The following is a 21,342-nucleotide window of genomic DNA, read 5'->3' on the forward strand; positions in this document are numbered from 1 at the left end:
GGGCCCCGGGCGCCTCCTTAACCCCCGGCCGGAATCGAGGCCCGGCGGGGGCGCGGCCTGGAGCCCGGGAAGCCCCAGCCTGAGCCGGGAGCGGGGACACCGTGGGCCGGGCCTGGGAGGGAGGGACGGAGACCCGCCGCCGCGGCCCTGCTTTGCGTCCCAATGAACTCTGCGGGAGGCCGCCAATGAACCGATTTATTTGAGAAAACGTTCGGCAGAAAACAGGGCCCGGCAACTCATGGCCGTAACAAACAGTCCCGATGTAGTTTTTACAGTAAAACTCGAAACAAAACAAAGGCCTTGAAACCGGGGGAAAGTTCCAATTAAAATGGCTCCAGACATTTAAAAAGCTCTTCAACTCTCACTGGAAGGGCTGCACGGAGTGGGTGGGCCACAGCTCCTTGGGGAACAATGCCAAAGTCCATGGAGAAGGAAGGCACCCTTCGGCGCTGTGCCGCTGAACACGCCGGCGTCCATCCCGGCATTTCCTCAGATGGTCTCAGAGAACGGGTGGGTGCTTTGACAGCATTAAAGATCCAAACCAGCACTTTGTTGGGGGCCTGGAAATGGGGCGGGGGGGGGGGGGCTTGGCATCTAAAAGCCACCTGGACTGAGATGCTCTCCCGTGTTGACCCACTGCAGCCTGATCTCAGCCTGCCTTTGTGGCACTCGGCTAGGTAGATGTGTTGTGTGTGTCCCCCCCCCCCAACTTTGTCTTCACACAGATTTAATCCCCCCTCCCCTAACTGGGCAGTTATTTATATTTTGGTAAAACTTTTTGTGGATGGGAGGAAAGGAGGGATGGCCATGGGCCCCAGGGGGGAGTTCTGTTGGTGCTGCAATCTTTGGGCCTGGAGCCACATCCAACATGTTGCCCTCTATTCCTCTCTCCACCCGTTCTCTACGTGTACACAGAAAGGGACAGAGAGCCCCTCCCTCCCCCTCCCTGAAAAATACATTTTGCCAAGTTTGATGCAAGAGCAGATTAGACTTTGGGCTGCTGTCCTGAAAAAAGTCCTTTGGGAGGAATGTGTTCCCCTCTCTATTGGCCCGCAAGGGATGAGGCCTTCCTCCCGCACTGCTCAGCTGACTGAGTTCTCTGCTTTTCAACAGCATGACATTTCTACCGGGGTACAGAGGAGGACGAGGAAGAGGCTGGTTCGCTGCACCCTTCACTTGACATTTTGCTCCAAAGAGGCTCCAGCGCAGCCTGGTTTGCTCCCATCAGAGCAGGAGTCCTGTTGTCAGTCCTGAGGAAGGCCAGCCGTTCCTTTGGGAATGTGGGAGGGGAGGTTAACCTAGCCTTCCTCAGGAGCCAGTATCCAGTTTGTCTGGGTGCCCACCTCTTAGGCTAATGGGTCCCACAGAGATCCTCCCACTGGCCCAGAAAGCTCAATTCCCGGCTGTAGCGTGAGTTCCAGTCCCGCTCAAACACAGCCTGCAGCTGATCACGAACGGTAGGCTGGACCCCGGCTTCCACCTGGCTCTGATTGACCACCAAAGCTGACCCGGCAGTGTGGAGGAAGTAGTCCCCAGACCAGTTGGATGTGCCTGTTAGGAAGGAGGGAAGTAAGGGCCTGAGGATGCAGTCGCAGAGAGGCCACGACAACCAGAGGAGAAGGCCTCGCCCTGCTCACTCAAGTGGAACCAGAAACGTATGAAATGGCTGTTCACTCTCAAATACTTGAGAGCCAGTTTGGTGTAGCGGTTAAGAGCACAGGACTCTAATCTGGAGAGCCGGGTTTGATTCCCCACTCCTCCACTTGAAGCCAGCTGGGTGACCTTGGGCTAGTCACAGCTCTCTCAGAGCTCTCTCAGCCCCACCCACCTCACAGAGTGTTTGTTGTATGGATAATAACAACATACTTTGTAAACTGCTCTGAGTGGGCATTAAGTTGTCCTGAAGGGCGGTATATAAATCAAATATTATCATCATCATCTGAAGCAGAACCAGCATCCTGGGCAATCCAGCTCTAGCAGCAGTCCTCTCTGTTCCGATGCTGCTTCGGGGTCCTGGGCCTTCCGGCATTCGTTTGAGCTCCTCCTGCCCCTTCTGTCCTATCACAGCTCTGCTCCCCTGCCCTGGCTGCTGGGCTCTGCAGCTACTCACCAATATAGGCTACTTGGTCCGACACCATGTACTTGTTATGGTTGACCCGGGCATAGGGGATCTTTGCTTGCGTTTCATTTGCTGGGACCACAAAGAGCCTCTGGAAGAGGAAATGCAAGGAAGAGACGCACTGAGGAGGCAGAGCTGAAAGAGGTGCAGCCTGCTGAGGAGGCTGAAAGGAACATGTGGGCAGCTTCCTAGGGCTCTCCTTCCCCCTGTTGAGGAGAAGGCGAAGAAGCTGCAGGCAGCCTTTAGGAAGTATTTAGGGCATTTGTACCTGCCCCCCCCCCCCATTTCCTCCAAGGAGCTCAAGGCAGCATACGCAGCTGTCCCTTTTAACCACACAACTACCACACACGGCCCAGAATACAGTTGTTCCTATAAAAGGTTTCTCAGGTATTCTGAAAGCCAAGGGAGCCAATGGCAGGGTGCTGAGGGTCTTGATCCTCCTGTTTCGATAAACGAGGGGGATTGCAGCGCAGGAGGCTAGGGAGGAGAGCCATGTCTCTCCCCACCCTGAGCCTTGCCATCGTTTGAGCACCTGGGCTCCCTGGGCTGGCATTGAGATGACAGCGAGGCCTCTTAGACAACTGGCCCAGCCTTTTCCCAGTGCAGAGAAACACAAGAACGCAACTGGCCCTCACCACTTCTATGTTGCAGTGGGTTCGATTGTCTTGCATGGCTGCCAGGGACCGCAGGAATGGAAACATGATTGCCTTTGAATGCTTCCAGCAGCCCATCAGGAGGCGAACGTGGACTCTCTGCTCATAAGCCACCTTCCGCAGATGGTCATCAATCACTGGCCAGAATCTGAGAGGGAGACAAGCCAGTAGCCCCCCCTCATTGCCTCCAAGCATAGCACCCCTTGCCCCACCCCAGCCTGGGCTTCAGCAGTTGGGCAGAGGGAATGTTTGGGGGTAGAAGTGGCTCTCGACGGGAGGAGAGTAGGTGGCCTTTTACCCAATTGACACTTTTGGCCTGTTTCCTTATACTGAAGCTGAGCTTTGGGGCTGCCCCATAAGCAATGCCTCCACAAGACAAAATCTAATTTGCAGGCTCAGGGCCCAAGGCAAAAGCAATCCCTTTGACTTTACAGAGCCCAGTCATCAGTTATGCCCGCATGTGCCATCCAGCTGGAACTGGCATACGGCAACCCCAATAAGGGGCTTGCAGTGCCTATGAGGAGCAGAGGTGGGCTGCCATGGCCTTCCTCTGCAGAGTCTTCCTTGGTGGTGTCCCATCCAAGCGCCGACCCTGTTTAGCTTCTGAGATCTGACGAGACTGGGCTATACCATGCTGCCTACCTTCCTAGTCACTAGTTAACACTGAAAAAATCCTAGGTGAAGGGAGCAGGGGGAGTACTCCATCTTACGTGCTGGACCCCCCTTTTCCTGGGAGCCAAGTTGGTTGACGGCTACATTAACCAAGAGAGCAAGATGGAGACCCCTGAGGCAAGGGCAGTGTAGCTGACGGCCAGATGCTGGGGAGGAGCATCACGCCCTCCTCAACCTTCCCCAGAAACCCCTGGCTGCCTGCTGGACAATAGGCAGCCCGTACATTCCTGTTTTGCTGCCGGAGGGAAAGGGGTGGGGGCAGGGACGGGGTCCGAATGCAGGAGGCAAGCAGACCCAAAGGGGCAGGAACCTGGGATCTGGCCCACTGCTTGCCACCCACTGGTTACCTCCTGGGGTGCGAGAACTCCATGGTGGGCAAGTAACTCATCACAGCCACGCAGACAAACTTTTGGGCCCCGTCGATGACACTCAGCACAGCCTGGAGGTCTTTGGTCCGCCCCGTGGCACACAGGGCTGGAGGAGAACTCTGGAGGCAGCACAGAGGAAAGAGACCCACGGAGGGGCACAGTCGGTCGTATGGACACACTGGCTGAAGTAATGGGGTCTGGGGGGCAGCTGTGCCTGGGCCTGGTAGCACAGCAAGGGGGTGCCTGTCCCACCCCACTCCTCATTTCTGTCTACAGGATCCCAGGCTGCACTACTGCAGAGGGTAGATCCTGGAGAAACGGGGTCTCAGACTGGCCATCTTTATTTCTGAAGAGTATATCAGAGTTCCCTCTTTATGCAACGCCTGTCCAGGACAAGCTTCAGAGGCTCCCTTGGATCTGGACCGCCATCCTGGGCCTCCTAATGGAATTTAATATTGTAATGGCCAGAGATAATAATAATAACATAATAATAATAACATTCGATTTATATACCGCCCTTCAGGACAACTTAATGCCCACTCAGAGCAGTTTACAAAGTGTTATTATTACCCCACAACAATCACCCTGTGAGGTGGGTGGGGCTAAGAGAGCTCAAGAGAACTGTGACTCGCCCAAGGTCACCCAGCTGGCTTTGTGGAGGAGTGGGGAATCAAACCCAGCTCTCCAGATTAGAGTCCCGTGCTCTTAACCACTACACCAAACTGGCACCTGCCAACTCACCGAAAGATACACCCCAGCAGCGGTGCCGTTCAGCTTCAGGCCTAGGGGCGTCTCTTTGTTGTAGGTGGTGGAATAGTTGGCCGGCCAGGGAGACGGGATGCTGGCATTAGGCAGCCCCAGGGCCCAGTACGCCTCAAACATCTTCCCCAAGTCCCGGGCCAGGCAGCTGCAGTTGTAGACAGCCACGCCCAGCTCCTTCACCTGCAGGCAGTCCAAGCAGAAGGCCTCGCTGGTGCCAGCTTCTCGGGAAGATTGCGGGTGCATGCTGCCACTCAAGGAGTTGCACCCCATAGGCTGAGAGGCATGGCCAGGGCCCCTTCTAGGAGGAAGGGCCACAATTCTCAGCCCACGTGGAGCTGCTTCACTGGTGCCTTCCTCTCCACCCACCCACCCACCGCCCCTTTGCTCAGCCCCTCGCGTGCAAGGTCCCCTCAGAAAGGACATGCCACCTGGGTGAGGGCTCGCCAGTCCATGTTTGCACTCCCCAGGTAAATGTGAGTCTGGTCCACAATCCAGAATTTGGTGTGCAGAACTCCGGTGGTCAGCCTGGGCAGATCTACTTGGCGAATCTGGGCTCCTGGAGGGATTCAGAGGAAAAGCCCTTTAGCTGTGACCACTGGTTGTCACTCTCCAAGTCAGCCTTTTTTCAGCAGAAGCAGCAGCACCTTTGCAGGCAGAGCACCTTGCTAGGCATGTGCACATCTCCCTGTGGAGACGGCAAAAGAGGCCAGAGCTGTGGCCCTTCCCAGAGGGCTGCCCCCAAAGGCCCCTTCCTGGCACTCACCACTTTCCTCCAGTGCCTGGAGGTCACTGCTGGGCAGCCTGGAGGAAGGAGGGTTGACAGCAATCCGTGTGGCGATGCCTCTCTCGGACAGCTTCAGCAGCCCTGCTAGGATTTCTTCCCCCTGGTTTTAAAACAAGGCAGAGATCCCCGAGAGGGGGAAGAAGCACTGCCTCCTCACATGGCTGCCTCTGCTGCAGTCCACGGACTTGCCCCAGCAATCAGCTTGGGTGCCAAAACAAAGCCAGGGCACCAGCATGCCACTGGGGCAGAGTGCGCTTCCAGCTGGCACTGCAGGAGGTGGCCACAGAGAACGGCTGATATTTGGCATCACGCCCCAGGTCCAGGCCCCAGCCGGCAGGGCCCAAGGCAGGCCCCAGAGGCATTCTGCAGCTCCTTTGGGTCTTGCCTGGTGCCCAGCTGGTGGAAGCACAGGGAGATATTCTGCTGCCCCAGACAAGCTGTAAGGCCTGCCTGGGGGTGGCATGTGCTGTGGGGCTGCTGGCTTGGGGCAGCCGTTGGCCTGGACCCGGCCTGATGCTTCCCTGCTCGAGGACTGCCAGGGCCGTTGCTTTTAACTTGAAAAAAGAGGACCTTGTGTGGACTGAAGCTCCCAAAGACTCTCAAAGTCTTTGGAACGGAAGTCTCACACGCTGTGTGACCACACAGTGGTTTGGAGGTCTCCTCCCCTGCCCCCCGTTATCTTTCAGGCTGGCAGGGCAGCCCCAGCCGAACTAGACTGGCTGCTACTTGTGGGGGAGTAGTGCTCCAGGAGGGGCCACGTCAGCCCTCGGCTGGAGGGCCATCATTATCAGCAAAACCACACACAAATGCTGTGTTTTGTGACCCTGACCACCACCTCTTTATTTTTTTCTTTAATCCAAATAAAATTGGTGCTTTGCCCAACGAAAGCCACTTCTAGTTGTTAACATCGCCGAAGGACCAGAACTTCTAGGAAATGCCGAGTGTAATTTATGGATTGTCACAGTTTGGCAAACACTGTATAACAACGGTGACACGGCTTCTGGATTCTATCAAAAGTCTCTGCTGTCCAAGCCCGAAACCAATGGATGTCCCACGTTCCCTCAAAGGGCCCCCCCCACACACACACACACACAGACGCCGAGGCGGACCGGCATTCTGGGTCTGTGCATCGACATGCTTGCTTGCAAGGGGGTCCGCCCTCTCATGGTTCTGAGCGCACCACAGTTAATCCTGGGCTCTCAGGACAGAAAGCTGCTTCTGCCACACACACCACTCTTCACAAACAGATGTTGTTTCGGGGGCCGAGAAGAGAGTAGAAGAGCGTCCTCTGTAAGGCTTCCCACTGGGTGAGCAATCCCGGAGCTCTTCCAGCACAGCAGCCAAGCCCATCACCCCGGGAGAAGAGGTTTTTTCTGCCCATTTACCTGACTGGCCGACGGATCCTGGGTATGCGTGTCTTCATTTCTGAGGCTCCAATAGAAAGCAGCAATGTCCACGGTGCTTCTGGCGTCAGCAAGAAGCTTCCCCCAGGCCTCAAAGGTGGAAGGACTGGCAGTGCTGTTGTCCTCATACGTCAGCCCCTCAGGGATGCTTTCCACCAGCACGATCCTAAAGGGAGGGAGGGCCTCTGAATGGGGTGGATGGCGCTGGTATGATGGGGGACTCTGCCACACCAGTGCACGGAGCTTGGCCCTCAAAGGCCCCACTGCCTGAGCCCCCGAGTCTCCACCACACTCATGTCCAGCGCCACAAACCCTCGGGGCTCCGGGCTGTCAAGGCTGAACGTATCTAGCGGGGGACGCCATGCTCCTGCTTCACTGGCACGCTTCTGTGGTCAGGACTGAACCTGGATGCCCACCCATCGGCACCGGAGTTATTCTCCCGAGAGTGCCTGAGCAGCACTCCCCGAGCCCAGGGGAAGGCCAGCCCTCACCTGCAGGGGTCACTGCAGGCGTTGTCCACGAATGAGGCCACAGTCAGGTTTCCTGCCCAGACCGACTGGTGGAAGGGAAGGAGGAAGGTGTGGATCAGGAGGGCCGCCGCCAGCATGGTTCCCAGAACGGCCATCACCAAGATGCAGCGGAAGTCCTGGGAGACAGAGGGAAAGAGAGGCAGAGCTGGCCACGCTTCCTACACAGAGCTCCAACCCTCAGGCACTCGCCGGTCTCCCAGCATGAGCTGCTGCATCAGCAAGAGGGCCAGTGGAGCTGTGCGGGGCTCCCTCTTGCCCTGAACAGCCCTGGGATCCTCTCCCTACCACTTTCTTCTCCAGTTGGGATCCATTTGAGATGGTGAGATCCCCAAGAACAGCCCTGGTTTCCTTTTCCAAGAGCTCTTTGTGGAGGGTGTTTTTTCCTTAAATGCTTTTTATTGTCATTATTCAGATTGCAAAATGCTGTCCCACCAGGAAGACATGGCCTCGCTGAAGGGCTTATGCCTGATGAAGCGTCCCCGGCTACAAGCACCTCCCCCCCCCGCCCCCTTTTCCTGGCTTCACCGCTGGCTTCAAGGGTTGGCCAGTCAACCCGCCTGCTGCTGCTTTGGCCACCCCGAGGGCCTGCTGGGTGCTTTGTGGGGCTCAAGAAGGCCCTTCCGATGTGCAGTCAAAGGGCGGTTCCCCTTTGGACAGGAGGGCGCAAAGACGAATGAACATACGCAGCACAAGAGGGAAGGTGGCGGTGACCAACTTGCAATTTGACATGCGGAAGGGAAATGGGGGTCCCAGCGCAGAAGCAGCCAGGAGAGAGACGAGGAGGAGGAGGACGTCTAAGGGCAGGTCCCGGCTAGTGTGTCAGTTTTCCAAGCCAGCCAGGCTGTGGAAACAGGCAGACGGTTCCCCCTAACACTGAGCTTAACCCCTCCAAATTGGTTGTGGTTCTGGGTAGGTGTTCCAACCCAAGGTAGAGAGTCCATACGTGTCTAAGGATACACACAAAGGGGAGCACATGTGGTGCACAGGGAGGCGGAGGCGAAGGTGGCCCCTCCCCTCTAGTCGAAGGAACGATTGAACTTCCCAATCGTGTGATCTCAGGGGGAGGAATACTGGAATCCCCTGAAATTCTACTGCTGAAAAACAGCACGTTTTAAGCCACTCACTGGCTGTCCCTGAAGGCTGAAGTGTTCCCACTTGTAAGCGTTCCCATGATGCAAGTCTACTTGTATAGCGACTGGTCAATGTCTCTTCTACTATCACATAAAATTAGAACTTGGGAGCCACACAGTGCAGTTAATGGGCAGCAGATTCTCGACAGGCAGAACAAAGAGCTTCTTCGACCCAGGGTGTGCTGCTAGGTGCGTGAGTTCAGGTGGCCTTAAATGGACTGCTGAGACCTATTCACGGAGGAGAAAAATCTTTTCAAGGGCTGTTAGGCCAGGATGGCCAACGAAAGCCTCCACATTCAGGGGTGGTATGCTACTGAACAGCAGCTGGGGGCCGGGTAACAGCCAGGGAGGATGGTCATCACCCCCCCCCCCATTTCTGCTGGTGGATTTCCTGGAACATACGGCTGGCCCAAGAAAGAGGATGCTGAACTGTGATCCAGCAATCCATTTCATCAAATGTAACATTTTAATTTTTTTAACAACAACAACTGCACTTACATACCATTCCTCTAGACAGATTAGTGCCCCACTCAGAGCGGGGAACAAAGTCAGTGTTATTATTATCTCCCCCAATACAGCTGGGGAGGTGGGCTGAGAGGAGTGGCTGACCCGAGGCTGCCTGCTCTGAACAGCCCTCTTGGCAGTGGTGGGAGTTGAACTAGCAGAGTGCTCATTCACAGCCCTACCAGTGAAATTTGCAACAGGGCATAGCCTTCCAGGATCTTTAAAAATGAAAGAGGATTCCTCCAAGTTTGGGGACTCTAGTTAAAAGGGGGGGGGCTGCAGATTTTCAAACAAAGTAGGAGAAGATTCCTAAACAGCAGCAAGGCAGAAAAGGACTCTTTCGCCCTGCTCTGCAGCCAGAAGGGACTATGAAGGAAACCAACCTGAGGTGGGGCCGGGCCGGGCAGCTCAGCAGGGCGCAGCTCCTTGGGGCTATGGAGGATCTTCAGCTGGAAGAAAGGAGGGAGAAATTCAAAGGAGGGCCAGTCAGATGGGGAAAGGAAGGAACAAGAGTCCCTGGCTCAACTTAGTGTGACCTCAGGGATTTATGGTGCATGAACAACGGAGAAATAATAAATTAATTGACAGGGGGCACAAGGCACTGGGAAGTCCCCCCGGGAAAACGTGGGAGAGAGATGCAAGCAGGCCCCAGGAGTAGATCCAACCGTCTCCCACTCAGCCACTCTAAATGGGGCCCAGGAGGCCCACCTGGATCCCAGAGCATTGCTGGCACATGATCTGCAGTAAAGGCTGCCAGTTGTGTCCAGGGATTACACTGAAAGTGCTGTACTGCATGGACTCTGACCCGAGTGTGACACTGGGAGAGAGGGAGGACCAGAGGCACTCCCAGTGCCACTCCAGGAGGGATCCTCAGGCACTGTCCACATGCCCCTCAGCTGGAAGGGGTGGACCCATTCAGACAGCGTGTACAACTCCATCCTTCGTTGCTGCTGGGCCTACCCCCAGTAACTCCTCCTCCAGCTGGGGAAATGACTGTAGGGGGAGATGGAACCTTTCCCAGGGCTGCTTCTCTTGTCGTGGCTTTGCATTACAGGAACAAAGCTTGGAGGTCTCTGCAATATTGTTGTGGGTGCTTAACAACCTCCAAAATGGCCACTGAGAGTTCAGTGGGCATTCTTTTCTTTAAGCTACACAGTCATTGTTTCTACCATTTGGGGGAGTTTTAATTCCCCACGTGTTTTTTGGGGAGAGGAAAGTTTCAGCTTTTTCTCAAACCTGGGACTTGCTTCAGGTCTGTAAAGAAACCTCCCCTATCCGCCCCGAGCATCATTTTGGGGATCTGTTGATCATATGCTCTATAACCCAGTTTGGAGTTAGATATCTGATCTACAGTCCGTGGCGATGCTTCTTGCCTGTATCCTCGTTTTTACAGCCTTGCCTCCTACCTTTGGAACTCACTTCCTGTGTTATGGCTTGAGTTGTCACTGTTTGCATTTTCCCCAGTTCTGTAATGCCAAACCTACTGCATTGTTTATTGGATGCCTTATGTTGTCTGATCAATTTTTTAATATTTTGTAATCCTCTACAAATGAAGTAAATACATAAATATGAGCTTACCTGCTGGCATGTTACATAGGGCTTCATTTATACTGAGGGTTGGGGCCAAAGAAGCAGGAAACCCCACCAGAGAAGCTGTGAAGGTCAAGAAGTGGCAGGTGAGTCTCTGCTCCTTTCTCACTGGCCTGCCAGGGTTTGCAAACAGCATGAGAGAAATAAACACCCGTGGCCCAAATGCCCCTCAAAGGGCAGCTCTGCACCATGCTCCGGCCCTATTGCAAGGGATCCTGGGTTTGGACCTCTTGAGGGGGGGGGAGGGGGGGAGGGAGGGAGGGTGGTCACACCCCAGCCAACGCCAGGAAGCCACCCACATCTGAGGGAGCCGGCTAGTGAGGGATGTGCCTGCGTTGCCGGGGGGGGGGGGGCTGCTTCAGAGACCAGAACTCAGCATGGAAACAGAACAAAGCTTCCCACCAGGAATTTAAATTCCCACGTCCTGCGAGTCCCACGGCTGTTCTCCTGGGAGGTCCCTCTTCTCCTGTCTGATGCCAGCCAGCCAGCTGAGGCAAGGGAAAGAAGGGCCCTCTTGGCCGCTGGCTTCCAACCCAGAAGGGACAACAGGACTGATCAACTGGACCTGATCCTTCCATCCTGAGAAACCTCACCCAGCCTCCAGAAGGCAGATCTAGCCCAAGCCAGGAGGCGCCCTTTGAGGGCCTCTTCCCACGGGGCTTCCAGCAGCAGCAGCAGTGCTGCAGTTGTGGGCATCGCGTCCAGAGGCATCCCCCCCACCGCACCCTGCAAGTGCTTCGCAAGCTGTGTGGTTGGTGCCACATGCGCCGCCTCCCGAGTCAGGGAAACAGCCTCTGGCAGGAAGGGTCGGCCTCCCTGCTCCCCGGGCCCTCCCAGGGCCGGCAAGTGGGCCCGGCTCCCTCCTCTTTTGAGTCACGAGGGGACTTGCAGGGCAGCTTTCGAGGGGCCAGGAGGCTCCCCCTCCCCTGTTTGCTTCTTGAAATCACAAGCTTGAAAACCACAAGCTCTCCGGGCAGCTTCCCCACTCCTGGCCCACTCCTGTCCAAGTGAGCGGATGTGTGCAGAAGCTGCTTCCCTAGAGGTCACCAGTGACGGGAGAGGCAGTCTGTTACCTCCTGTAATGATTCCAAGAAATGGGTGCATGTGTCTTTAAATGTTTGGTGAGATAGGTGAAGAGTGGGGGGGGGTGAAAGAGAGAGATGAGTGAGTGATATGATTGGTGGATGACAGAGAGTGGGCGGAGTGAAGGCAGTTTTCAGTTACTGAGGGAGAGGAAAAGGTTCAGTCAGGGCCAGAGAGGCGAGCTGTGGGCAGCCTGAGGGTGTTATGCCAATATAGATTAAGATCATATGCCAATAATCAATACTGAACAATACTAGGCCTAGCTTCTATACTCTCTAGATGAACTTTTAAACTTTACATGAACTTTCAGTGTATTTTTTCTATGTATAAGGTAATTCAACAGGTGTGCTTTCATCCTTTGACAATTAATTAAAATAGTGGACTCTACTGAGATTGATGTTCCTCTATCAGAGATTCAACCAATGGTGATCGTCCAACTTAACTTTTCCTGACACTTGTTGGAGATTTGTAGTTTTGTTGTGAAGTTTAGATTATGACATAATTTTTTAACTAATTGGAAGGCTGTACTATGAAATTATGAATATTCAGTGAAGTGTCAAACCAATCAATATTTGTTTGTGCTATCATGTGAATAGACCCTAAATATTTACATATGATTAGGTATATAATTGCAAACACAGAAAGAATAAGCAGGGTACTGATGGAAGAAATCTCTTGAGAGAATCTAGGTGAGAAACTATTTCTACCTATGTATTTCATAGAAACTTTGAGCAATGTTAAACTTAGGATTTATTGAGAAATGTTAGTGAACTTATTTCTTATTGCCTTTCTATGTTCTGTTGTCATAGGATTCATATTAATAGCCATTTATATTTTGATTGCTTGCTTCATTAAAAAACTAGGGTGTATTTTCAATAAAGTGAAATAAACTCTAGATTGGTGTCTGTGTGTTTGGTAAGGAGTTGCAAAGCAATATTGAACCCTATATAAATAAATGTACTGATAAACAGCTGGTTCAAAGAACTTATCTGTTTGACAGGTCTAAAGACTAACTGCTTTCTGCTTCCCCGGAGAGAGATCCATCTTTCTCTTGGCAAGTTGAAACTTGGTTTTAGACACGGGAACTGACTCGTTACAAGGGTGTCCATGTATTTGGGAGGGAAAGGCAGCCCGAGTGGAAGCCTGAACTGAGTGTGTCTGGGAGACTGTATATTCACTCTGTTCGAAGCAGGCAAACTGTGTGTGCGCCTGAGAGAGAAAGAACTGAGAGTCAGAAGAAAGCAGGCTGGCTGTGTGCTGTCTGAGGAGTTCTCTGTGAGGGAAATATAGAGCCTAGAGAAAGAGGCTAAGTGTGTGTGAAGCCTTACAAGAGATCTGTGTGAATGAGTTTGGATGAAGCAACTAGAACTAAGAACTACTTTTATGTAACCAATACGCTTCTTAAAAAAATAAACTTTTATTTTGTTTTGTTATATCCCAGAGTAGCAGTCATTGTTATCTCCCATTCCTATCCTCAGGGCCACATAGAACCACAAAGGAGCCTGACGCATAAACACGTTACCAAAGGGAAAACTTAAATAAAAAATATTGGAATTTAATGTTCCTGGTGGCAGCTAACTACCCAGAGGGTGTGAAGGGAAAGACTAAAGCAAAATCCACCCTAAAGAACGTGAAGATCATAACACCTCCCTTCTCTCTTCGCCTCCTTTTGGTCTTCCAGACCCACAAAGGAACGTCTTTGACAAAGAGCCTGTTTTAATCGGGAGAACAAGGGGAAGCTTTTGGTATGATGCACACTTCCCAATTCTCACTTGATTTGCCTTTCCACTTCCTGGTGAGGCAAATCACAAACCAACACTTTTTTCAAATGGGAGTCCCAGATGAGCGGCAAGCCCTCCCCAGGCCCACCTGGCCCGGTGTGCTGGTGCTGCCCCTTAGTGCTGTCTAAGCAGAGTGCTTCCACAAGGCTAGGCCAGGCCACTTGGCACTTGGACTTCACCCTGTGCACAGTTGGGGCTGGAGGTGTGCGTTCAGGGACAAAGACAGCAGTGGCACCCTGAAGCAACCTTTGGAGGCAGGACCGAAAGTGGTTTGCAAGCCGGGTTTGGGGCATCTTAATGAACCGCAGGAAAGAGAAGGCGGCGCAGCAACCCCCCCCCCCCCGAGCCCAGCAGGGGGAGGTGGCAGAGCAGGGAGAGGCCAGCGCCAGCACTCTCAGGCGTGGGCACTTTTTGCCCACCCACCCCCATTCCTGTACAAAAAGGGTTCCCAACAGCTTGCGATCCAACCCTGAGCCTGTGGGAGGCAGAGGCGATGCACTTCACCCTCACAGAGCACAAACCTGTTTCCCTGAAGGATCCTCCCAAAGACAGGCAGCGACACAAACATGATCTCTGGGAACTCAGCCCCTGTGCCCTCATCTGGCTGGCATTCCCTTGCCAAAGCCAAAGCCAAGCCCTGGCCCTGCCAGATTACCTGCCCAGGCTAGTTGATAGGCAAAGAAGCTACTCTTGGAAGCCCAAAGCAGCTTTTGCAACCAAGAAGCAGAATCGGCACCCCTGCACAGGCATCCGCTCACAGTCCCCTTTGCCCTCCTAGGCTCTTGGAGACCAATTCCCTGGACCTCCTACATCTGCCGCAGCCAGCTGGGGTCTCCTCCCCACCAGGAACAGGACTGCTGCTGCTTTCCAGGCCCAGACTCACTTCAGTGACTGGGGAGAGACCCAATGCCCCCCCCAGCCCAGAATACCAAATGGAAGTGCGACAAGGCGTGGTCCAAGGAGCAGCCATGAACGCATGCCTTCCGGGCGCCCAACTCCCCCCCCCCGCCACATCAGGCTCGAATCGTCCTCCTTCCGGGGTCCCTTGAGCCTAACTTCCTCTGGCTAGCTGGGAAAATCCCATCCGTTTGGTTTCCTGCAAATTTGGTGCTGAGACCCAATGTGGAGTAGTGGTTAGCATGCTGGAAAGGTTCTGGGGGGCCCAGGTTCGAATCCCCCCATTCTGCCATGGGAGCCGGCCTGCGGACCCTAGGGTGTAAACAAAACAAGTAATCCAGCTCTCTGTAGAGCCTTCGTCAAACATGCCAGTTCTGGGCCCTGGAAATGTGAATTACAGCTGGAGAATTCTTTCAAACAAAGCAAGAGACTGAAGGGGAGCGCCAGGCAAGAAAGCCCGCGGCTCCTTCCGCAGAACAGCTTCCTTCTGCCGGGGCCGCAGGGCCTGTTCTGGAAGCGAAGGGCCAGCCGGCCACCCTCTCGCCAGACCGGCTCAAGGCGTTTGGGGTCCAGGCAAGCTTCGCCCCCGCCCCGGCACGGACAGGCGGCGGCTTGGCTTGGCCCCAGCCGGGGCGGGCCAGGCGGAGAGGCCGCCCCTCGCGGGGCATCGCGCCCCACCGCGCTGGTCTCTCCGCCTGGGAAGCCTTCCCGCCGCCAGCGCCGCCTCCCCCCAGCCCGCGGGTCAGGGGCGCAGCGCAGGAGGGCGCACACGAAGGCGAACCCCCTGCGCCCTGGAGCCGGCCCCTTGCAACGAGGCAAGGCCTCCGGCCTCCGGCGCCCAAGCCGGGGAGCGGCGCAAGGCCGCGGGACTTGGAGCGGCCGGCTCTGCGGACGCCCGGAGGGGCCCCTTGCCCGCCCCGGACGAAGGTGAGGTCCCTGGCGAAGGAGCGGGGCGACCCTGCCCGCTGGGCCGTACCTGCCAAGGCGCCGCTCCAGCTCCAGCTCGCAGCCTGACGCGCCGCCCAGGAGGGAGCGGGGCGGGCGGGGCCGGCTGCCGCGGGAGGAGCCTCTCGGCCGGCCTGGCGTCTGGGCGGGCGCTCGCCTCCCCTCCTCCGCAGCCGCGCCTCTGAGCGCGTGCAAAGCGTCTTGTCCGGGCGCTGCTCGAGGAGCGCGGCTGTGCCTGGCCCGGCGCCCGGCTCCTCGGCGCGCCGCTCGGCCGGCGCTGCGCCCGCGACTGGCGCGGGGCGCGGCCCTGGAGAGCGCCGTGCCAGATCAGGGCGCTCGCCAAGACCAGCGCCCAGGCCGTGACGGGCCCAGCTTCACCCCGGAAAAGGCCGTGCCGTGCCGTGCCGTGCCGGAGCCTTTCTGGCCCAGCGGGGTTAAGGCAGACGCGCCGCTCCCTGCCGCGAGGAGGCGGTGCTTCCTGGTGGGAAACTAGCAAAGAGTCCAGTCGCTCCTTTAAGACTAACCAACTTTACTGTAGCATAAGCTTTCGGGAATCACGGCTCTCTTCGTCAGATGCATGTGGCGAAGAGCTTCTCGAAAGCTTACGCTACAATAAGCTGGTTAGTCTTAATGGTGCTACTGGGCTCTACTATTTTGCTGCCGAACATGGCCAACTCCTCCGGATCGACTTCCTGGTGGGCAGGGCGATCTTCCCCGTTCCTGCCCTCCCAGTTCGTAGGGACGGGCGCTGGGGGCTCGGCTCCAGCGCTCCGCTCCAGCTCCCCCTCCCCGGCCAGACCAGTGGTTCCTCCCACTCCGGGGCTCCACCGCTGGGAACGAACCATTGTAGTCAGCGGTGTGTATGGGGGGGGGCGATCCCGCGGAGAGGCGGGACGAGTTTGAGGGGTCGCTGGCTCCGGCTGCACACGCGGCGCTTTGCCAAAGAGCGGGGAAGTGAGGCGCCGGGCCGGGCTCCGTCCAGGGAGCGGCAGTCCGGCGTCCCCGCCCGAGGCGAGGGGCCTCGCATGCCGCGAAGGGGCGCGGTTGTGGCCGTGGCTCCGGCCCCTCCTTCGCTGCGGCTTGGCAGGCGCGCGAGGATACGGCCAAGCGCCTCGAGTGGTGCTTCGGCGCGCCCAGCCCCCAGGCTCGGCCCGGCCCGAGGCCCCCGCGGCGGCGCGCCTCTGGGCCCCCCGTCGGCCCCTGGCAGCAGTCCCGGAGAAAGAGGGGCGGAGAGCGCGCTGCAGTGGAGGAAGCTTTTATTGCTGCGCGGGAGCCGGCCCGGCGAGAGAAGCCCGCCTCCCCCGGCGCCGCCGCCGGGGCTCGGAGCGGCGCAGCGGTAGGAGGGGCCTTCATTGGCGCGCGGCCCGGCGGCGAGGGCCCGCCTATAAATCTCCGGGGCTACATCAAGGGCTCTGTCGGCGGGCCGCTGCTGGGCCGGCGCGGCGCCGCTCACTGGTGGCTGGCGATGTGCGGCAGGAAGGGCTGCAGCGCCGGGCGCGCTCGCGGGCTGTGCAGCGCCGCCTGCAGGGCGCTCCGTTCCAAGCGGGGTTCTGCCAGCCACTTGTCGGCGGGCTGCCAGCTGTGGGCTCCGGGCAGCGGGGCGGCGGCCGGCTCGAAGACCTCCGGGGGCGCTCGCTGCCGGGGAGAAAGAGAGAGAAGGGAGCGCGCGTCAGTGCCGTCCTGCGCCGTCGCAAGGCGCCCGGCCCGGGCACCCTTTGCCGTCCCGCGGCGGCCGCTCCGAAGGCCTTTCTCTGCAGCCCCGCCCGGGGACAGGGCTCCCCCCTCCGCCCGGCCCGGCCCTGGATCCGGTGGCCTCCGGCTCTGCGTTTCGGGAGGGGAGGCCCAGAGGGGGGCCGCGTTCCTCTGTCGGAGCAGAGTTGCAGAGGAGTCCGGGAGGGGCACCTCGAAGCCCGGCGGTTCTTTCCCCGAGTCAGCGCCCCTTCCTCGGACGCGCAGGGGCTGGATGCTTACGGAGGGGGTTGCAAGGGGGCAGCGAGCTGGGCCCGAGGAGGGGGGTGACTGACAGCGTGCCCGCCCGCCTCCCATTGTGCGGTGGGCCAGCAGGGCCGGCCAGAGATCCCCAGTCAACCAGTGCGGCGCGGCGCAGCGCAGCGCACTGCCTGCCCCCGCAGCCCCCCTTCTGCAGGGCCCCCTCGCTCCCCTCCCTTGCGCGCCTGGGCAGCCCGGCCTGTCTTGAGCCGCTGCAACTTCTCTTGCTGCTGTTGGTGTTGCTTCTGATTAACTTCCCCTTTTGCTGCGGTGTGTTTTCCCTTTAGGTGCTTTTTAGCCTTCCACGCTTAAACCACCATGGCCACCTTAGCCCAGCAGCCCCCCCCCTACCCAAAGGGGTCACTCCCAGGCAACATTTTAAAAAGTCAGAAGGCGAGGGAGGGGGCTGGGGTGAGGGTGGCTTGGCCTCGGGCTCCAGGCCCCAGCCTGTCTGCGGCCGCATTGCGCCTGCAGGATTTCTGGAGGTAGAAGAGGAGGCCTTCAGGCAGAATGCCCGGAGGCGGAGCTTGCTTTCTGAAAAGAGGGAGCAGAGTCCCAGAGGAGGGGCCTCTCTGGCAGGGACTGAGTGGAACTCCCCCCTCAGCCTGATAGCTATGCGGGAGGCTAGTGGGGGCGGGCGGGCAGGGGGGGGTGTCATTGCCTTTATTCCCCGCAACAGGACTTCTGCTTGGGATATGGGGCTGGCCACTGTGGCCCAGAGGAGGCTGGACTATATGGCCTCAGGTTCCGAGTGAGCGGGGCTGGCCTGCTGTTCTTCACTCTGTGTCTGCTGCCGAAGCAGCCAACCACCTTCTGTTTGCATCCAGGCAGGTGACGGCGAGAGGAAGACAGGAGAAAGGATGGGCCTCCTCACTTAGGGCTCCAATCTGCTCCCTGGATTCCGGGGGATGGCTTTTAGGGGGAACCATCCGCTCTTTCGCTGCGGTGGACCATGAGCTTGGCTGGCCATGCCCCAGCAGGCATTCCGTTCCACTCCTCGTTTGAGGCGAGCTGGCCGAGAGGCAGGGCCCAGCTGGCCCAACAGTCTTACCTGAGCCTCTGGACCCGCCCCACCCCGCCCGTCCGTAAGGGCCCTGTTCCACCGTGGCCAGGTGGACTGAGCGGTTCCCATTACCTGCCCAGTGGGTGAACCCCTCAGGCCCTGGGAGAGGCCGGGGCCCTCCCTCGCGCTGGACTCCGGCAGGGATGTCCTGCTGCTGTCGCTCCTCTTCTCCCAGTCTGCAGCCTCTTCGGGGGAGCTTTGCCCCAGCAGGATCAGGTTGTCAAAGGCAAGGCCCGACTGTGTGTGCCGGGAGGCCCTGCGGTGCTTGGGGCTGCTGTGCCGGTTCCTGTAATAAGCCAGGATGGGCTCTTGCTCCTGGTGCAGGGGGAAGTTCGGGTGGAGGGTTTTGCGCCAGCCGGAAGCGGCTTCTGCCGGGCCGGGGAAGGGCTCGTAAAGCCCCCTGCTGGCCCCTCCCTCCCACACCATTAGAGGCAGGTCCTGGCCTGCCTCGGCCAGGCTGAGGTCGTCCATTTGGCTGGTGGTCCGCTGGATGCTGTGGGTGTTCCCCTCCTGGAAGGGCTCTTGTGCAGCGTAAAAGTGCTCCTCCTCCAAGGCGCCGTACAGCTGCATGCCTTCCTCCCCGGTCTTGCTGCTGCTGTTCAGGGACTCCTGCAGGCTCCGCAGGCAGATCTGGTAGTACTGGGTGAGGCTGTAGTTCTGCTTGAGCGGCTGTGTGGAGACGTAGGGGTGCTTCAGAGCTGCGCTGGGGGTGATGCGCTCGTGCGAGTCCCAGGTCAGCATCCTCTTGATGAGCTCCACCATGCTCCTGAGGTCAAAGTATTCAGCCAAGGCCTCGGCATCCGGGTAGATCATCTTGTGGACATTCACGGTCTCCATCTGGTCCAGGGACTTCAGCACATACTTCCTCCTCTCCACTGACTTCACCTTGGTGTCTGCCAGGTACTCGGCCGGGGTTTTCAGCTGCCAGGTATTGGCTGCCTCCTGATGCTGGCCCCTTTTGAAGAAGAGGTGGGCCTTCCGGGCTGCGTTGAGAAGGGTGGGCCTGGGCAGCCCCTGGGTCTCACAGATGTATCGGATCTGGTCATACTCATTGTTCCCAGGGTACAGGGGCCAGCCCAGGTGCAGCTCTGCCATGACACACCCCAAAGACCACACGTCCACTTTCTCGCAGAATGGCAAGCCCAGCAATATCTCTGGGGCCCGATAGAACCGGGACTGGATGTACGGCTCTTTGACGTAGCGTACCTCGTTGAAGATGCTGGCCGAGCCAAAGTCGATCACCTTGACGCGGAAAGGGTACCTGACCTGGTCAACCAGCATGATGTTTTCTGGCTTCAGGTCTGCATGGATGATGGACAGCTCCTTCAGCTTGGCCAGGGCTCGGAGCACCTGAGTGGTCACCGTGCGGATGTGCCGGACTGGCAAAGGGGAGAAGTTGTGCTCTTTCTGGAAGTCAAAGAGATTTTGTTCCAGGAGTTCGAAGACCAGGTAGAACTTGAGCTCATCGTGAAAGAACTCGTGGAACTGGACAATGTGTGACTCCTCCGAGTCCACCTCTGACATGGTCTGCAGCAGCTTCAGCTCGTTCTTGATGATCCTGCTCCTGTACGAGTCGTTCTTCAGGATTTTTACGGCCACCATCTCCCCGGAGCTCCGCTTCCAGCTTTTCACCACTTCCCCGAAAGTGCCCTTCCCCAGGATCTCGAATACGTCGTAGTAGTCAGACGCTGACTCAATTGTGACCATCGTTCTGCGCTTGCCCAAGCCCAGAAACACGGGTGCAAAGTGGCTTCTTGCAAACAGAGGTCCGGCTTTCTTGGAGCAGAGAGAACCCCGGCCCTTCTCCGGAACAACAGGTGATGTAACAGTCAGCTCAGTTCCAAAGTTGCCGAGTTAGGAAGGTTCTGTTGTGGAGGCAGCTGCCTCCCCCCACCACTTTGGATTGCTGACAGGACTTCTTTCCTACAGCCCCCCCACCCCTTCTCTGCAACAGTGCCTTCAAATAATCACTCCTTAGGGTGGACCTAAACCCTGATTCTGAACAGGCACCTTTTCTGGGGTTCCCTCTTCCCTATAACCCCTCTTAATGCAGGCGAAGCACTCTTGCCCAGAGGTTCGGTTTCCCAGATGAAGGGGGCCCTCCTCTTTTTTATCCCCTTTGCAGAAGATGTCCCCAGAGGGCTCTAGCCTGGCCCGGACACCAAGCACGGGCCTCGTCTTTCCTCCAGCTGCCTGTGGGACCCGGAAGCAGGGCTGTGGGTCCTGATGCTTTTGCCCCCTTCCTTTTCCACTGCTTAACCTTCAAGGTGAAGAGGGGTGAGCATGGCACGGTTTTCTTTTATGGTGTGCAGACGTGTGGCGGGAAAGGTTTCCCTTGAAGGGTGCTTCTGATGGGGAGGTATTGGGACTGGCATACGGGAGTGGTGGCAGAACTGGCTGCTGCTGCTTCGCTTGCCCCATGTTAGTACCATGCTGGGGCAGGCAGAGAAGAAAAGCATCACAGTGCACAGGTCTCACTTCGTCAGTGTGCATTTTACGGGCTTTTGGAGAGTTGCTGCACGTGAAGACCACAGCAGCTGCGCTGCTGCCCCTCAGAGTAACGCCATTGTAGAGTTCCTTCACTGGAGGCAGGCTTCCAAGGAAAACAAAGGTGGCGGCAGCCTCTGTAGGGGTTTGGATGGAAGCTGGCAGGTGCTGCATTGTGCCCTCCCTCCCCTCTGCTTTGATGCAAGCTCCCTAAGTCACTGCGCTTAATGCACTCCTGCAGAGGATCCCATGGGAGGCTTAAGCAGCACTGTGCCCCCTCCCAGAGTGGCAGGGATCCTGGGGGCCAAGGAATCCCATTTCCAAATACTTCGCGTGAGCCAAACCCCCAGGTAGTGCCACCTCGCTGTGTTCCGTTAGGGCCAAGAGGACACGGGCCTGCCCCATGGGCCGTGGCATCTCCTCAGCCTTGGCTCTGGACCAATCTCACAGAAGCCTCTTCTGTCTGCAGACTGCACACAGGACCTTCTGGATCGCGTCCCTGTCCAGCCCCCTGCTCTGCATGGGCTTAAAGCAGAAGCTGTTTGCCTGAGTGGGAGAAAAATGGCAGAGGCCTCCCCCGTG

At 57.3% G+C, this 21,342-nt stretch overlaps 2 protein-coding genes across 3 annotated transcripts; both read right to left on the reverse strand.

Annotated features, from left to right (window-relative positions):
- Positions 1–178: 178 nt before the first annotated feature.
- PLD3 (phospholipase D family member 3) lies at positions 179–15,400 on the reverse strand. 2 transcript variants are annotated; one of them, XM_054999494.1, is made up of 12 exons: positions 15,253–15,400; positions 10,504–10,578; positions 9,309–9,374; positions 7,253–7,407; positions 6,744–6,927; positions 5,338–5,458; positions 5,003–5,130; positions 4,554–4,754; positions 3,792–3,931; positions 2,755–2,920; positions 2,111–2,210; positions 179–1,551 (listed from the first exon to the last, which is right to left on the reverse strand). In XM_054999494.1, the coding sequence occupies exons 2-12, from the start codon at positions 10,528–10,530 to the stop codon at positions 1,352–1,354; spliced, it is 1,488 nt and encodes a 495-aa protein (XP_054855469.1). In that variant the 5' UTR covers positions 10,531–10,578; positions 15,253–15,400; the 3' UTR covers positions 179–1,351. The 2 variants fall into 2 exon arrangements, with proteins under 2 accessions (XP_054855469.1, XP_054855470.1); XM_054999495.1 differs by lacking the exons at positions 10,504–10,578; positions 15,253–15,400 and adding an exon at positions 8,416–8,649 and having other exon boundaries at positions 9,309–9,372.
- Positions 15,401–16,670: 1,270 nt separating this feature from the next.
- HIPK4 (homeodomain interacting protein kinase 4) lies at positions 16,671–19,980 on the reverse strand. The gene is made up of 2 exons (XM_054998975.1): positions 18,346–19,980; positions 16,671–17,180 (listed from the first exon to the last, which is right to left on the reverse strand). Exons 1-2 carry the CDS (start codon positions 19,978–19,980, stop codon positions 16,671–16,673), a joined length of 2,145 nt encoding a protein of 714 aa, XP_054854950.1.
- Between the last annotated feature and the right edge of the window lie 1,362 nt (positions 19,981–21,342).

Source organism: Eublepharis macularius, chromosome 15, assembly GCF_028583425.1.
Source record: "Eublepharis macularius isolate TG4126 chromosome 15, MPM_Emac_v1.0, whole genome shotgun sequence".
Lineage (NCBI taxonomy): Eukaryota > Metazoa > Chordata > Lepidosauria > Squamata > Eublepharidae > Eublepharis > Eublepharis macularius.